Raw genomic sequence first — 19,484 nt, forward strand, 5'->3', positions numbered from 1 at the left:
ATGGGTTGTGGCAATACATTTGACAAATAATAGCTCGCAGCAACGTATTGAAAAAATAACTTTAAACTATAAATTAGTTCATTTTTGAAACCATGAACTTTAGTAAAAAAAAAATTAACATGAACTATGAACTGAACTAGTTCATTTAAAAATGTGTGAACTGAACTAGTTCATGTAGAAAGTGAATTTTCCCAACACTGACTACGGTGCAACACGGCCGACCCGGGTTCGACTCCCGGACCCGGTGATCTTTGCCGAATGTCTTCCCCGGTCTATCTCCCATTCCTCCTCTCTCTCTCTCTCTCTACCGGACTGCCCGGTAGCAAAAATCAATACAAAAAACTACAAAAACATAACTTGTCCGAAAGGACAAGTAACATTTAAAGTTAAACCTAAAATATGTTTCTGACAACATTGTTAATGACAGGATTGCTATGCTATTGCTGGATCTTGGGTCGTATTTCATCTGCAACGTCTAGTCTGAAATTTGGATCTGAATTTGCTCACACACCACTGCTAGATGTACGATAATTACCGCATTTGTACAATAAAAGCAGCTCACTCATTACAGGCACAGAAACAGAGTCAAGGTAGACCGCGCTCTCAGTATCTGACACTGGGTGCTGAAATCCCAAGGATTGCAAGGAAGAAAGCCGAAGGCCGGACCAGCACTCTCAGATGAATTTCTTTTTAATGGCAGCCTATAGTACAGACATGTGTTCATTGGTAACATTGCATATGCATATTTGAGTGATTAGCACCACAATGTCCTTTCTTAAGGGTGATCGTTTGTACCGTAGCTCGCTATTCCTCCTAATGCAATCTTACTGTTTATGGGACTCGAGTTAGTCTACAATGCCCTCTAGAGGGGGAGACAGGCTACTATATTCATTTGTTTAATGGTACTGTACCAAAGGGAATGAATGAAAAACATGTCTGTACTATAGGCTGCCATTAAAAACAATTTTTTAATCTGAGAGTGCTGGTCCGGCCTTCGGCTTTCTTCCTTAGGCACAGAAACAGCCCATTGAGAACAGGACTGAAACAGAGAAGTAAAGAGGCTAAAGAGCGAGGTATAATCACAAGACTTTACTTCACAAATAGATTCTACTCTTTGATTTTGAGAGAACGTGTGCGTGTGTGCGTGCGTGCGTGCATGTGTGTGCGTGTGCGTGCTTCAGCTAGTTAATTAATGATTGTTAGATTTCGATCACAATCAGCCAGTATCACCTCTTCATCTGTTGGCTCGTGTAGTTTCTGCGTTGTGTTTATCTCTTGATCTTCTCATACCGGCTGTACATCGTGGTCATTCCCCTTTTATGCAATCCGTACTCATAAGAATTCGACACTTGACAGCGTAATACCTTCCTTGGAAAACGTTGTTTATTCCATAAACAAAAGCCTCGTAATCAGATGTTACCCATTTCGTATTGTCCTTGAAAAGTCTTTGAAAGAAACTACATTCATTATTCTAATGATCTCTCCTTTCACCCCGCTCGGTGGTCATCGCGGCCTGGTGGTTATTCCAAAAGCCTGTCGTCATGGCACTTCTCTAGTGCTGCCCTTCCCCCCTCTTTGCGAGGGGAGGAGGGAGCCGTCTCAAAGTCTCTGATGGTTCTTCTCTTCTGTGTGGTTCGTTTCTCAGTCTGGCTTACACCCGGAAGAAACGTACTTTTCTATATTCTCGCCATAGCAACGACAGGCCCGGCCTCTTCTGTCGCTATGTGACGCGCTGTCATGACAACCGCTGTTCACCTTTAACACACACTAAACGTCCGTTCTATTGATGTCAAACTCTCCATAGTTCTCTCTCTCAGTCCTTATCTAGTTGTTTATGGTACAAGCTGCCGAACGACCTTGGAGCACTGGGCTCTGCTTGCCACCGTGGAGACACAGAACTGACTGCCATACTTTTAAGATCCATAGATCAGTCTGAGTAGATGCTGTCATCCACCGATATATACATTATATACATTGAAAAACATAAGACATCCTTCATGATAAAGCACAAACAAACACATGACCTTGAACATCAAAAACAGCTGTAAATATTCACGGCTGCATGTTGGTTGAATATACAGTCTGTCACAGAAACCATAGAGAAAATGTTTTTAAACTACGTCTCATATTAACAAATATAAGCGTGTGAATCATAGTATTTGCTCCTGCGTGTGTTGGGTGTACAGGACCATCACAGTGTTCCAGGATCTAATATCCCTTTTGGAAGACTTACACAGTACTAAACCTGTATTACCACAGACCCTTTGACATAAGGTTCAAATTTCATTCATAAAGCATTGTGTGACTTCAAAGAAACAGCAGGCCACTCCATTACTGGTAGCAGTGCCCTCTCTGAGGCTGCGGTTACACTAGGGCCATTTCATTTAGTTTCATTTCGCTTTTCAGAACGCTGCGTATTGGCAGGCAACTAAGAGTTAAGTTAGACGTCGTTTTGTCTCGTCTATTATATACATGTAGTACAATCCCAAAGCAGTAGGTGGCGATGTAGTTCAAACATGAAGGCCATTTTCAACCAATCAGAAAAGGTTGAACGCTCACTACACTTCCTGCTTAAAAACAACAAAGTCACCATATTTAACACATTCCCGGCCAACCACGGACATGTCCGTGTTTCGGATCCAACGGTTGAGGGCCGGCAAGGTTGTTTTGGCTTTTATTCCATTTTAATAACCTACTCAATGTCACCGAGCGGCACTGCAGATTTACCCTACTCTTGGAATTCGGAAAAGTGCATTACCGGCCAGATCCTCGTAGGGGCGCTGTCTCGATAATGCAGTGTTCCCTGTGGCAGAACAGTGTTTTATTCTTTTGGATCTCGAATGGACTTTCCTGTTAGGATGAATCGTGTAGCATGTAGCATGGAATACATTTTGGGAGCTGAATTCAGTGTGCAGTAAAGGAATAAATAGCATCAGCCAATGGACATATGGATCTACCAGATGGCGATTGATAACTGGGAAATCCTTTTTGCAGTCCAACCGGCCACAGGTAAGATCTTTTTCACGTAAATTACACGCTGATCAGGCCTTGTTATCATACCCAACCAGGCGATCAGCGAATGTGGCTACTGAGGCTAACGCCGTTATATCAATAATCAGAAATGACGTCCCCGCCCCCCCCCCTTTCATGCATTCATGGTGGAACATTATATCGATCATATGCATTTATATTTTTAGCTCTAGCTTCTGTAGGGCCGAAACGCCATTCGATATTATTATTATTAGCTTAGCAGCCTGTATCTCGTTTTGCAGGAAATATACCAGACCAATCCCATATAACGCTTATATTCAAGACGCTATAAAATGGTAACATATTGATGAAAAATGTATTTCTTTAAGCCATTTTGAAGGGATGGTTTATAGTGTCAATTGACAATGAGAATGGACAGATAGCAATAATATAAAGTATAGATTTAGCTCTACAAACAGCCTCACGCACAATGAAACCATATTATGATATGCTGGCCTTATAGAGTGGGGCCGTCTAATACCCGTAGCCGTCAATGTGTTAAATACCTCGTGTTAGCCATTTAGCAACGTAGCATTTATTTATTATTTAATAATTATTATTATACAAAGTGCAATAAAAATGCAATAAACAAAAGCGGATACATCCACTGTGTGTTCTGCCTCTCATTTGTTGATGAAACAAAACCAACATCAACACAATTTACCACCAAGAGCAGATAGTTTAGTCTCACAAAAAGATCTCCGGTGTTGTTACATGTAGCTACATGCTAATGTGAATGGCATTCTCCATGTATATAGTTAGCATCGAGGCTATTAACATTAACGCTAGTAGAAATGGATGAAAACTTTATTTAACAGATTGCAGAATGGGTACAATACAATACGGCTCAATACACACAATTGTTAAGGGTATGCAGACTGTTGTAGTTTTGGACTGGGCTCCTTATAACAATAACTTGACAACACGTTTGTAGCCGCAGCTACTTGGGACAGCTCTGCTGTAAACACTGGAAATAACTTTGCGTGTTACACATGAATAAGCAATCTGAGGAGGACAGCAAATTATATTAATTATAGCGCGATAATGCAAGTGACTCCCAGAAATAGTTCTGATGTTTGGACTAATAGACGGAGTCGAGGTCCAGCCAGGGGAGAATTTGGCGTCGGTCTCTACTGCGCATGGCCATTGGGCAGAACGGCTCCGTATCCGGCTCGCGCAAATTACATGGCACCATTGTCGGCGAGTTTCCAAAACGAAAACACCCTTTCTGATCAATATATCACCCATACTACATGAAGCCGTTACTGATGATCGGGGAATTATAAACGATCCCCCCCCCCTTTCCTCCGCGCATGATGACGCATAACGTATACGATCATATACAGTTGCATTTTTTAATATAGCGTGTCTAGGGAATAAACGGCAATCGATAATCTATATAATATGCGTTTAGGCCTATAACTCACGTTCTAGGAATTACTGCAGAAAACGATAAAAACATACTTATATTCTAGAAGGTATTTTTGTATGAATGTATGAATGAAAAAGTATAACGTTCCTACATCCTGAACGATAGATAATCGATGTTGAATGGGCCATAGTAATGTCAATTTAGCAATACAATTTAAAAAGTTATAGCCCTGCAAAGAAGGTAAACATCTCCATAGGCTTACAGTGGTGGCAGACTGGGTATATTGATGGATATAACCCATGGCGGGGAATGTGTTAAGGCCAACTTTCCCCCCCTCTTAGACACCATAAGGGCAGACTTAGTTAGATGGGCCCCTTTACCAATCTCCTGGCTGGGTAGGATAGCCCTCGTCAAAATGAACGTACTCCCCAGACTATTATACCCTCTCCAAATGATTCCGGTGCTGCTGACAAACAAGGTTATCAAGGTGCTAGAAGGCTGGCTAAGCTCATTCATTTGGAATGGGAAGAAACCGCGTCTGAAAATGGCCAAATTACAGATGGATGGTGAAGATGGGGGTCTAGACCTACCTAATATTAGACATTACCAACTAGCGAAGTATCTAGGCTGTATGATAGACGGGAGCCTAGATGGGGAGGCTATGGCCTCCCAAGTACTGGGCAAAGTCAACGCCCGCACCAGGTACCTAGCTAGGAAAGCCAACCTCCTTGGCAGAGATAGCCTCAGGCTATTAGCAAATAGCCTAGTACTCTGCCACTTTGACTATGGTAGCGTATCGTGGTTCGAGGGCCTGTCAGGTTTCCCAAAATAAGCTAGTAAGGGTGGTAATGGGTCTTGGCCCTCGCACCCACATAGGGAGGAGTCACTTCCAGGAGCTAAACTGGCTTCCTATAGAGGCCAGAGTTACCCAGCTCAGACTGAACATAGTGCACAATATTATAAACCAAAGGTCCCCTAGATACCTCCAAAACTACTTCACCCCGGTCAACGAATCCCACAACCACAGAACTAGAGCAAGCATAGCAAACCTGAAGCCTGCTTCTTTCCGATCGAAACTGGGCCAATGCTCCCTTACTTTCTCTGGAGCCCAGGATTGGAACAAGCTGCCTCTCCCCATCAAGCAGAGCTTGAGCCTCCACAGCTTCAAGAGAAGCGTCAGGAAGTGGCTCATGGACAGAATAGAAGAATAGCCCCCTATAGTTTGAATGGGTTTCCAATCAGTTTTTAGTTATTGTGGGGTATACAATTTTAGCAATAGGTTAGTCTTTTAATGTTTTAAATGTTTGAGCTTTGTGTTATTGTCAGTTTTTAGTTATTGTGGGGTATACAATTTTAGCGATAGGTTAGTCTTATAATGTTTTAAATGTATGAGTGTTGTGTTATTGTCGTGTTTTTTTTTGTTGTGGCCTAACAGCCCTGGGACCATGACGGAAATAAGGGTTTTACTCTTTCTCATGTTATCCTTTGGATCCTTGTTGTGTGTTTTTAATCCATCAATAAAATAAAATAAAATCAAATCAAGCAGCACACCTTAGGGTACTTGTCGGCTGGTTCAGATCAGACCCACTATCAATCTGGCTAGACATTGAATCCTCGCAATCTAAGTCCCCCCTGTGGAACCTACTATTTATCAAAGACTTTAAGTCTGTTAGGAAAATATGCTCTAACCCCATCACACTATGCTCCGTCAAGGCCTGGAAGACTGTCTGTAAGGTGGAGGGCCGAGCTAAGCTGACCTCTCCTCTTACCCCGATCGTAGGCAATCCTGACTTTAAGCCAGACCAAATTGGCGGCGGCTTCAAGACCTGGCATAAGCAGGGCATAACTGATCTTGGCCACTTGTTTGATGCCAGACTCTAATGTCCTTTCTACAGCTGCAGCAGCGGTATGACCTATTGAAAACGGATTTTTTTAAATACTTACAATTTAGGCAGTTTATCACCAAGGACACCTCACTGTTAATTAACAGTTCCACCTCGCAGGTGGAGAAAGCCCTCTCCTTGCAGATTCCTAAAAAACAAATATCTATCTTCTATAGTACTCTAAACCTTAATTCATCTTTATCTTCCCTTGTCACTAAACAGTCCTGGGAAAAAGACTTGGACATAAAGATCACGGACGAGGATTGGCAGGATGCATGGACCTACGCAAAAAAAAATCTCTGTTTGCAACCGCACCAAGTCTATACCAAGTTAGAATCTTACACCGCATTCATATTACCCCTGCCCTTAAGAGTAAAATGGATCCCAATGCATCCCCACTGCAAGATAGAGATTGGAAACCACGTCCACTGCTTTTGGTCCTGTGTAAAGCTCCAGAGCTATTGGTTCGACATCGTAGAGGAACTATCTGATATATTCCAGACCCCCATCGAACTGGATCCCCTCTGCCTCTTACTAGGCCTCCCAGATATTCATATTGCCAATTTCAAACATAGGGGACTGTTCAATTAGTTGACATTTGCTGCTAGGAAAAACATTCTGTTCTGGATCAAGGACGAGGTCCCATCAAAGAGGTCATGGCACAATATTATAATGGAATGCATTCCCTGTGAATACATCACGTGCATGCTGCACTCTAAACTGGACACTTTCTATGAAATATGGGACCCATATCTGTCTCATATCGGGCCTTTACTGTCTGCCACTGTACTTGGTGGGTTTCCCCATTACCCATAGCCTCCTTGTGGACCAATGCTGCCTTGTGTTGTTTTGTTAATGCTGGTATCGTTGTTGAGGGTATCATGACAATTGTAAAGGTGCAAACGTGTTCATGCCCACATACACACACACACAACACACGCACGCACGTACACACACACAGAACACATATGCACTCACACATATGAAGCATGCACACATAAAATGCACAAGACTTACTAAACACACACACATAAAACGCACAAGCACATAGGTAAAACACACATATAGTACACATACGTCGCACACTTAGTCTATTTTAGTACATCTGTCCTAACACTGGCAGGGATCCGAATCCTCAAGAGCCACCTCAAGGATACACAAACATGGTTGCTAGTGCCTGAGCCACATTTATTTTTATTTTTATTATTTTACTTTTTCTTGTTTGTCTGTCTCTTGTCAAGGTCATTATGATTCATGTTACTGTTATTATTGTTGTCGTCGCTGTTGTCATTGTTATTATTATTATTGTACTGTTATGTTCTGTTTTATGTATGAAAAGAAAAGAAAAGAAAAACATTTATTAAAAAAAAAAATGGATGATGTCATACCTTGCAACTGAGTATACGAAAATCTGTATATGAAAATCCCCCGAAATAAAACTCAAACTGGGTTGTGGAGTGCCAGGGAGAAGTTCTCTCTCCAGTGAAATGGACACTCTGTCCCCCAGGCTCTGCATGAGGATGAATGCTGTAAGGTTAGAGGAGCTGTGCTTGTAAAAGGCAGTATAATGATATCAGATGGACGTTGTATTCAGCACGTTTCCTGCTGAAATCTGGGGCAGCTTTAGAGAACGTGTTTTTTTTGTTATTATTTCCCTCTCAGGGGATTAATTAATGTAGGTATGATGTGATATCAAACATGATGATTACAAACCATGGCCAAAACGTCTTCCCGAAAACACGGTTATGGTTTCCAGCAAACATATACAAAAAATATATATATTGTGATGAGCCTGGTGGTGTTCAGGCTCGACACGGACCAAAACAAACTTTCAATGTCCACACGAGCACAATTTCAATAAATAAATGATATTCATTGATTAACAGAACAAGTCCAATAGGCAATAGGGTAATCGTATAACAAAACACATATCAGGCTCTCGTACAAAAAAAGGGATTGTTCAATACTCAGAGAGTTTGTTTTCCGTTCCAGGGTCAGTACACAAGGGGGTTTCTCAGCCAGTCTAGGGTCCAGTACACAACGAACACCTTCTCACCTTCACCTCTCCTCTCAACTACCTCTCACCTCACACAACTCCGTATCACAATCTCTCTCTCTGTACTCCGCTCCTACCTCACCTCCACTCAACCATACTCTGTCCTAGTGTTTTATGTTGTGTGTCTGGTGTGTGTGTGGGATGTGGGTGATCTCGTGGTGCACAGGTGTATTCTATCAGTCCTAATCAGCTGCCTAATTGCTTCTCCTCTCCTCGTGGCAGTAGTATCTCCTATCCTTCACGTAGCCATGGGACGGGGGATGATATCTGCCACAATATATATATAAATACAAAATTAACGACTTTAGTTGTTTATATACAGACGGGATGGAAATGAGAACAGTTCTTTCTTTCTCTCTTCCCTCTCTTTCTCCTCTCCCCCCTCTTTCTCCCTCTCCCTCTGTCAGGTTTAGAAGGTATGTCTGTGGAGCTCACTAACCTCGTGGACATCAGAGGAGAGTTCAACAAGGAGCTGGCCATGAGGATCAGCTCGGACATCAGCAGCAGAGACAGGTTCTACACCGACCTCAACGGCTTCCAGGTAGACGATAGTCTGAAGCTTGCCTTCTTTCTTCTGTAGCCCCTTTTACCCCGCTTGAATTAGAGGGCAGGGCCCTAGGTTCTTTATGAAATACAATACCTAGCTCTTACTAATCTAATAATACGAATATACGAATATAATACGAATATCTGTTTGGGATATAACATCAATACATTTAAAATAGAAATGATCAAGCCAGACACTTAACTTTAAATATAAAAATAATCTGTATTGAACATATAGTGTTATATATTACATACACTGTGTGTATATATATACACATTACAGAGTAAAGAAAATGTTAGTTAATAAGTAAAGTATTGTCTCAAAGGCACCATGTGCTCAATATCAAAAAAGGAAAACAAAATAACAGAGCTATTACTCTGTACTCAGGTTCAAACTCGATTCAAAATCCAAGCACTCTTGTCCTAAATGTAAATGAAAACCATATATCCAAAATAGCATTAATGATACAGCTAATCACAAATTAAATACCATGTACAATAATACAATATATTATATACCTAAGCCGGCATCTAATAAACAAAAACAAACAAACAAAAAAAAACGTTGCAGGCCTGATTGATGGGAAACTCACAATCCCATTTAATCTTCAGCTCTAACGAGCCAAAGTACTCACGGTCCGGAGTCGGTGTTCAGGTGGCGTGAACACTTAAGGTAACTAACTTGCGTTCAGCGTTTCTCTGATTGGCCACGACGCCCACGTGACCGCACGCTATCACGCCCCCGCGGCAGAGGCGCTCTCCTTCACGCGAATACGCTCGTTCAGAACGCTCTCCAGAAAAACACAAAGCCGCCATCTTTAATGTGTCGCATAGGTAATATTAATAGGTTGCCGCGGCATTATGCATTCGTAATCCCCCTTACATAATAACCACGTAGGTTAATCAAGCAACGCTCGCACAATACCTAGCTTAATAATAAGTAGGCAATTGGCACAAGTGTAAATTATACATTCGTCACTCAGTTTTAACATCGACGGTTAGCTCAACTCGTTCGTCAGCTTGCTGTGGAGCCTATGGTCAGTTGGTGACAAGTTCGAATCACTTCAATTTTTTATTTTATTTTTTTTTACGTTTAATTAATTTATCATCTCTCTATATAAACGTAACTAGCTATTCATATCAATCGAAATAACGTTCATCTCCGATATTTAAACATGGTCCCCAAAATGAATTGAAGCGAATGAGGAGCCTGACACCTGGGAGGAATGGGGGTGTTGCAGCGTTGGGGATGTTTAAAAATTATAATTTAATATATAATATAATATAATAATTTGTGCTTCACCTAAAAATTTGGTCAGCAGCCTCCACTGATGTACAGTGATTCAAACCCCCTCAATGGCGTAGTTTCTGACAGCTGTGCTGTGTTGTCACGCGAAATAACGTTATGAATAAAAACGCGAAATAACATTATATAACGTTGCGTTATATAACGTTACAATGTACAGTTTCTGACAGCTGGGCTGTGTTGTCAGGCGAAATAACGTTATGAGTGAATCTGGTAGTTGTTTTGATAAATATGTTGTGTATTCGCGCGATTCGAACATAACATTACATTTCCGCGAGCAGCAGCCTATTTCCGCGAGTGCCGCTCTGCCGCGCGCTGCAACGCGTAACACAGAGCGGCAGGCGGCGATAAGGGGGCGTGCTAGCGGGCGGTCACGTGGGCGTCGTGGCCAATCAGAGAAACGCTGAACGCAAGTTAGTTACCTTAAGTGTTCACGCGTTCAGGTGGGGGGGAACGGAGAAAGTGGAGATTGAGTCGCACTCAATGTGAAGTCCTGGTGCACCACCCACGCTGCCAGAGGAAGTCTGTACAGGCCCTGGTAGCACAGAGCGCTATCTGGTTCTCGAAGTCTGTACAGGCCCTGGTAGCACAGACCACTATCTGGTTCTCTCTACTGTAGTGGGTTTCCGGGTTAGCTACCCGGGGCCTGCTACTGTTTACCTAGCTTAGCCAGCTAGCCTCAACACCCAGTCCGATGTGGAGCAATTGATTGGGAATGCCTATCTAACATGCACAAATACTCTGACGTCACATATAATGTTCAGCATGTGTCCTAGGCCACAGGGCTCGAGACTAACACCGTCCCGGGGACTATCAAATAATTATTTGGGACGAACACAAATCCTCACCGGGACGCAGTGGGGATAGAGAGGATTTATTTGGAAAATGTCAACTTCGCCGACTGTCAGTGCGCATATCACTGCACTGACAAACGGTGCACGTCTTCTGAGTGCTCGCTTTGTTGACAGTGCCACGACTCACGAGACCACTGCACAAGACCCGCAAACATATATAATGTTTAATAAAAGTTCCTGCGGTACTGGCCAACCCACAAACATATAGAATGTTTAATAAAAGTTCCTGCGGTACTGGCCAACCCACGAACATATAGAATGTTTAATAAAAGTTCCTGCGGTACTGGGCAACCCACGAACATATAGAATGTTTAATAAAAGTTCCCGCGGTACTGGCCAACCCACGAACATATAGAATGTTTAATAAAAGTTCCTGCAGTACTGGCCAACCCACGAACATATAGAATGTTTAATAAAAGTTCCTGCGGTACTGGCCAACCCACGAACATATAGAATGTTTAATAAAAGTTCCTGCGGTACTGGCCAACCCACGCACATATAGAATGTTTAATAAAAGTTCCTGCGGTACTGGCCAACCCACGAACATATAGAATGTTTAATAAAAGTTCCTGCGGTACTGGCCAACCCACAAACATATAGAATGTTTAATAAAAGTTCCTGCGGTACTGGCCAACCCACGAACATATAGAATGTTTAATAAAAGTTCCTGCGGTACAGGCCAACCCACGAACATATAGAATGTTTAATAAAAGTTCCTGTTGTATATACAATTGTATTTCGGGACGGTTCCGGGACGCCTGAATGCCTTCTACAACAGAACTGCGTTTCCGCGTCTCTGATTGGCCAGGTCATTTCTGGTCATGTGACATGTACGCCCAATCGTGGGACTGCAAGTTTCTACACTGGTTAAGCTTAGGCGCTCGTTCGAAGTTGGTTAAGGTTAGAGTTTGTCCTAGAGCAGGGGTGTCAAACTCATTTTCACAGAGGGCCACATCAGCATTATGGTTGCCCTCAAAGGGCCAAAGACTGTATAAATGTTAATGTAATGTAAAATAAATGTAGCTACTCATTTACATATTGTTAAACATGTTGTTTCTGTATTTATTACTTATTCAAGTTATACATATTGCATATGCATTTGCATAGATGTAAAAATATATGTTAGCTTATGTTATTTTAACAAATAATTTTAGTTTATCAGAACCCCATATTACTCCATCAATCAATGATCAAACCATTCAAGTAAATAACAAAGAAGAATATCATCAAATACAAGCTATGACAATAAGTTTGTTCAAAACCTTTTTGTCACAGTCAAGAGGGGCAGAACTAACAACTGTGAGCTGCAAAGAACACGTGGGACAGATGTAGATGTTACAAAAACAAATGGCTGCACACAACCTTGCAGAGGCCATACATCCAACTAATGGAAGATAGTTTAATTAACTTTAATTAACAGATTGCAGAATGGGTACAGTACAGTACAGCTCAATAGACACAATTGTTAAGGGGATGCAGACCAGAGAAAGACTTTCGACTTCCCCCATTTTCAATTCGTAATGAAATTGCTATTATGTGTCTGCATGAACACACAACTGTAACTGTACTCAAAAATAACAAAATAATGGTTGTCTCAGTTCACAACTATATTGGTCAAGTTTTGGGTGGGACTTGTTTGCGTCCCTACAGCTTCTTATTCAATTGAGTGAGATGCTCGGTTATGTCACACAGCCAGTTTGCATCTGACAGTTCAGACAATATTTCTTCAACCCTTTGTTACCTATTCCGCCTGGATCTTTTTTGTATTTTGGGCTGTAAAATTGTCAAAGAATGTCTGAGGAGTAAGTGCTTTTGGCTTTTTTCCTTTGTTACTTCATCAATACCTCAGATGTTCAACATACATGTATGTGTAAGAATGTGTAATAACTGGCGGCTATGTGGCGTAGTGGGCAAGGCGCTCGCCACGAATGCGGAGACGCTGGGCTCGCCTGTTCGAGCCCAGCGCTCCACATTGCTTTCAGTTTAGCTGGTCGTTCATACTAATACACATTGGCCGTATTAGGGGGTGGGAAACTGATGGGTGGGGATCGGGCGTTGTGGACAGCGACTCCTACAGGTCGGTTGGTGCGCCTGCGCAGTAGAATCAGGAAGTGTCAGGGGCAGCGTGAGCCTCCCACGCGTTACTCCTCGACACAAAGATCGAGCTGCGCAGGTGAAAAGATGCGACTGCTGTTACCTCAAGTACCGGAGGGGACTTGTGCTATGTATGACTTAGTCCACATTGCAGCCGGCTTGTGGGAGGCAAGAAACAGCGTTCGTGACAGGGGAGGGTTGAATTGGATGATACGAAATTGGGATGGGAGAAAATATAGAAAATGGGAGAAAAAGTGGATAAAAAAAAAAAGAATGTGTAATAACTAAGGCTGTCAAAGTTAAAGCTTTATTAACGCTTTAACCCACAATTATTTTAACGCCGCTATTTTTTAACCCAAGATTAATGTTTAAAAAAAACAAAAACAAAAATTGGGGGGCCACATCAAATGACGTGGCGGGCCACATTTGGCCCGCGGGCCATGAGTTTGACACCTATGTCTTAGAGCATGGTGATAGAACGCCTGCCCTGATTCCGACGGTTAAGCTTAGGCACTCTTTCGAAGTTGGTTAAGGTTAGAGTTTGTCTTAGAGCATGGCGATAGAACGCCAGGTAGTTTGCAGGCTGTTAGACCCGGAAATAGGCGCAGAACTTGCTGTCCCACGATTGGCGCACATGTCACATGACCTGGCCAATCAGAGCGCAAAACTCGAACGCGGAAACGCAGTTCCGTCGTAGAAGGCATACACGCTTCCGGGACGGTGGTGAAAAAAGTTAGTCTGGAGCCCTGCGTAGGCCAGAACACTTGATACCACTATACAACTGAATAACTTAGCAATGGTCTGTCAAACATTTGCACACTCTTCCACCTGCTTCTCTCACCCTCACTCTCTCTCTTGCTCTCGAGAGCTCAATCACCACACCTGGTTAACCCAGTCCCATCAACCCTGACCTTTCTCCTGATTGGCCAAGCCACAGTTCACAGACAGGAGTTCTACATATTACCCATACATGAAATAACAGGTATTATGTAGAACATATTACCCATAGGTAAATTATAATACAATACAAAATAATAACATAGATTTATATAAGACAACAACTTGGTTTATATTAACAGGATAACTACTGGGTTAATATTACCAGGGTTAGTTAATATTACCAGGGTTACACCTCTATCGCATCTTTTTCTTTCTCTCTTTCTTCGCAAACGCATAGGATTGGGGTCTGTCTTATTGTCTATCCCTCCTGTTATGTCCTTTCAACTCTGTGTGTGTTTATCTATCTCAGATCCAGCCTCGGAGGACGATGGCCAAGCTGCCATTGCAGGCTAACTTCTACCCTATGACCAGCATGGGTTACATCCAGGACTCAAGCTCACGACTCAGCCTGCTCTCTGGGCAGTCCCTGGGGGCTGCCAGTCTCCACACCGGTCAGTTAACCCTTTCACTACCACACTACCAAAGGGTTAACCCTTTCACTGCGACAATACAGAAGGTTAACCCTTTCACTACCACACTACAGAAGGTTAACCCTTTCACTACCACACTACAGACGGTTAAAGCCATAATGCATCATTCATTCATTTTGAATTGGATTGATTTGAAAAGTGAATTGACACCAAACCTGATTGTGAGTGTGACATCTGACATTTTGACCTTTACCCTTTGCTTCTCAGGGGAGCTGGAGGTGATATTGGATCGGCGTCTGAACCAGGATGACAACAGAGGCCTCGGCCAGGGAGTCACAGATAACAAACTGACTGCTAGCTCATTCAGACTGCTGGTGGAGAAAAGAGGAGAGAGAGAAGAGGTGGGTACACAGAGAGAGGGAGAGAGAGAGAGCGAGAAAGAAGGTACAGTAGGTACAGAGAGCGAGAAAGAAGGGAATGGGTCAATTGCATTCTGTGTCATGGCCAGTAAACTCCTCTTCACGATTTGTTCAAAACTCTTAATTACTAATAGTCTAGTACATAGGTGTCAAACTCACGGCCCGCGGGCCAAATCCGGCCCGCCACGTCATTTGATGTGGCCCCCCAAGAGCTCAGGTAAATAAAAAAAATAAATAAAAAAATGTACATTAATATTGGGTTAAAAAATAGCAGTGTTAAAATAATTGTGGGTTAATGCGTTAATAAAGCTTTAACTTTGACAGCCTTAGTTATTACACATTCTTACACATACATGTATGTTGAACATCTGAGGTAACAAAGGAAAAAAGCCAAAAGCACTTACTCCTCAGACATTCTTTGACAGTTTTACAGCCCAAAATACAAAAAAGATCCAGGCGGAATAGGTAACAAAGGGTTGAAGAAATATTGTCTGAACTGTCAGATGCAAACTGGCTGTGTGACATAACCGAGCATCTCGCTCAATTGAATAAGAAGCTGTAGGGACGCAAACAAGTCCCACCCAAAACTTGACCAATATTATAGTTGTGAACTGAGACAACCCTTATTTTGTTATTTTTGAGTACAGTTACAGTTGTGTGTTCATGCAGACACATAATAGCAATTTCATTACGAATTGAAAATGGGGGACCCTGATGTAAACAAGTCGAAAGTCTTTCTCTGGTCTGCATCCCCTTAACAATTGTGTGTATTGAGCTGTACTGTACTGTACCCATTCTGCAATCTGTTAATTAAAGTTAATTAAACTATCTTCCATTAGTTGGATGTATGGCCTCTGCAAGGTTGTGTGCAGCCATTTGTTTTTGTAACATCTGCTACATCTGTCCCACGTGTGCTTTGCAGCTCACAGTTGTTAGTTCTGCCCCTCTTGACTGTGACAAAAAGGTTTTGAACAAACTTAATGTCATAGCTTGTATTTGATGATATTCTTCTTTGTTATTTACTTGAATGGTTTGATCATTGATTGGTGGAGTAATATGGGGTTCTGATAAACAAAAATTATTTGTTAAAATAACATAAGCTAACATATATTTTTACATTTATGCAAATGAATATGCAATATGTATAACTTGAATAAGTAATAAATACAGAAACACCATGTTTAACAATATGTAAATGTGTAGCTACATTTATTTTACATTACATTAACATTTATACGGTCTTTGGCCCTTTGAGGGCAACCATAATGCTGATGTGGCCCTCTGTGAAAATGAGTTTGACACCCCTGGTCTAGTAGATAGAGGGGGGTATCATGCACCCCCCGGAAATATACTTCTAACCAGACTTTCTAGATTGGAAAAAAGGTGAAAAAAAGTATAGGCTATGTTAACAAGTTGTCAGTGTCCCATGTATAATTTATATGCAAATTAAGGACACGATTATCAAAAAATCACAAAAAAAACTACCGTAATTCCTCTAATAGTAACCCCAGCTTGTATTTGTTTCAACTGTAGCGGGTACCAGGCTTGTATTAGGAGGAGGCCTGTATAAGAGGGAGGCCTATATTTCAAATTTTCAAACGGATCATAATGAATAAATCAACATTTTGTGTCAGTTTGAACCCAGTAAAATGTACTGGGTTCATTTATTGAAACCAAGTACTGTATGAAATAGTAAACAGTGCAATTACAGGTGGTCACTGGTAATTTCAACGTTTTCAAAGTGAAATCAAGTAACTAGCTCAGTATGCAGCTCAGTATATTAGTAACCCGGCTTGTATTAGGAGGCCGGCTTATAATTGCTTAGCTCAAGAGCGCACCCGGCCATTAATAGAGACCCGGCTTGTATTTGAGACCCGGTTACTATTAGAGGAATTACGGTATCCCTAGAGTGATCACATGTTTCTATGTAAGTAGCCTATGCAAATCTGTGCCGTCAATACAAAATAATCACATTTTTACCAATTAGTTGAGTAGGAAAGCGGATACTATCATGCACCCCGTGGAAATATGGACTTGGGACTGCGACCACTGTGGATTCTTTCCATATCATGGGAACTGTATTCTCTTATAAGGACAGCTGAAAAATAAAAGTGAAAATATCACACAAGAACAGGGCGCAGTTTTTAAGTAGTCGGCCGCTGATGCAGTCAGGTCCCTGACTTTTCCTCACATTTGTCTGTTCAAGAGTTCTCCAGACATCCATTTAGTCAATCTGAATCTGACTGCTCACAGGTGCGACTCTAAATTCAGCCAGTTCATCAAAAAAATTATGGGAATCAAATCGCAAATAAAATTGGTTTAACTCTTCTGCTAGGACAGAGTCAGACTTGTGAGGGTTAGACAGACGTTTGTTCTTGTCTATTCCCACCATAGATTTGATTCCATAGATTAGGAGGGGGACAGGATGAATTATTAGTGCATGTTAGTGTTCAAGGTGGTGATGGCTCTGGGGAAGAAACTGTCTCTGAGCCTGTTTGTTCTGGCTCTGATGCACCTGTAATGCCTGCCCGATGGCAACAGGTCGAACAGGTGGAAACCAGGGTGTGAGCAGTCCTTAACTCATTCCGGGCCAACAGCGCCCTCTGCTGATGGCCCTTCCGTGCCAACGCTATATCCAATGGAGAATAGGACTTATTTGCGAGTATTTAAAACATATAAAATATAATAGCAATAGATCTAAATAACACAGTGATCGTCAATGAGTTGCTTCCAGTCAACATGCACAAAACGGAATTTTTTTTCATAGATACATTTCCATTTTATACCATGATGAATATCAATATATTTCTAGAGCGTTCTGTCTCATCTCAATAAACTCCAGCAAATCAAGCTTAAATGTATTTCCTTAGAAATCATGCCATTTGTCACTTGATTTATGAATAGTTTTCAAATAAACGCTAGATTATCGATATATGTGTCCTTATGCATGAAGAGAAGCGGGGTCTGAAAAATCGCTTCTCTGATAGGAACATCTGATTACCCCAAGATTCGTAACATAAAGGCCTTACCTCACATATGATGTCATGCAAAAAGATTAATCCAATTTGTTGTGAAGGGCCAGATTAAACCGAATATATATATTTATTTATATATATATATTTAATTGTATTTGTATATTCTCTAATATTCCCTGATATCCCTTGTATATTCCTTGTACAATATGCATTGAATATCCATTCTAGCCTACTGAACATCCCATAATAGTCTCCATTCTACTATTGGTCGAGACCTTGGTGCCAGGCTGCCATACCCCTCAGACCCAGTTCAAACGTACCGCTCCACATGTACGAACAAGTCCTAGTTCCGCGTAGGAATCTGGCTACCGCACCACTAATGGGACTATTTGTTCATAGTGCGTATATATACTGCGCTACTAAAGTAGGACTTTCTTTTCAGTCCAGTTTCTTACCCTCCAATAGAGTCACAGACGTAAAGCCTCCCCGCGACGCCACGTGTGGGAGTAAGGCCAAGTTCGCCTACCATCGGTATTGAGACATCGTGTATATTAATATTTGAATAGTCATATTTGGCACTATATCGTCGAGTTGGACGTAGTCTATTAAGCTAATAATAGTCTGTTAATATATAGTGCTTCGTGCGGTGAGAATACTACCGTAGTCAGTACCCCATCGTTTCGGGCAGAGAACTGGCTGCTTATCCAGGGTGGTTGACCCCACGTGAAGCTGCACCCGAGGAGCCCCAGAGCCGACGAGCGAGTGGACCTGTATACCGGATTATTCTACCGACGACAGCCCGCCTTCCCCGGCACGGATTATGCTTTGTATACGTTGATTATTCCATGGATAAAGACCCCCGACACTGCCGTGTGTTGGAACCCCCCCCCCCTGGAGAGGACGCAAGGTGAGGAGACGCTCTGCAAGACGAGGTCGCTTCACGTCTCTCCTCCGTGGACCGGAGAGAGCCGGCCCACAAAGAGTCCACCTGCTTTCATCTGTGGTCCAAGGATCGCCGGCGCATTGAACGGCACTACAGTGGGTTCACCTGGGATACCCTTGGCCGGATGAGGCAGCCGGATTCTACCCCCCCCCCCCTCCTACTCCTGTCGGCTTACAAGCGACCGGATTAACCCCCCCCCTAGTGTATCCAGTATATAATCATTAAAGTATCATTGCTGTTATTCCTTAAACTATTCCAGGTCGTATATGTACCACCTGCGCCTTCAGAGATTGGACATTCTCTATTGATATACCGACGAATACTCTTGCCATAAAAGTGCATACTAATTCCATTCATAAATGTGATTGATTTGATTAAGTGCTTGCTCTACACACCATCGCTGTGTAGAAATAAAGACCTATTTCTAATTCGTACATTTGTGTTGGATCCGTTTCATCTACGTGACAGTGTTCATCATAATATATTTATGCCGTGTACTGGGTGGCCGAATATTAAGTACAAAGGTAGTGGTAGTAAGTATCATATCTAGTAATACAGTCAGGGAATTGTACCCCTCAGTTACAATTGGTCCTTCGAGCCGGAGGGTAATTAGTGTAATATTAATATAGTGTTATT

At 42.1% G+C, this 19,484-nt stretch overlaps 1 protein-coding gene across 1 annotated transcript in view; it reads left to right on the top strand.

Annotated features, from left to right (window-relative positions):
• The window catches only part of man2a1 (mannosidase, alpha, class 2A, member 1), a 134,968-nt gene that overhangs the window by 97,676 nt on the left and 17,808 nt on the right, over positions 1-19,484 (top strand). Inside the window, exons 18-20 of the mRNA XM_084325487.1 lie at positions 8,749-8,882; positions 14,391-14,532; positions 14,779-14,912. Of these exons, the coding sequence (XP_084181613.1) occupies positions 8,749-8,882; positions 14,391-14,532; positions 14,779-14,912 (410 nt within the window). The remainder of the gene's footprint in view (positions 1-8,748; positions 8,883-14,390; positions 14,533-14,778; positions 14,913-19,484) is intronic.

The sequence above is a fragment of the Notolepis coatsorum genome (genome assembly GCF_963971535.1).
Source record: "Notolepis coatsorum genome assembly, chromosome: 11".
NCBI lineage: Eukaryota > Metazoa > Chordata > Actinopteri > Aulopiformes > Paralepididae > Notolepis > Notolepis coatsorum.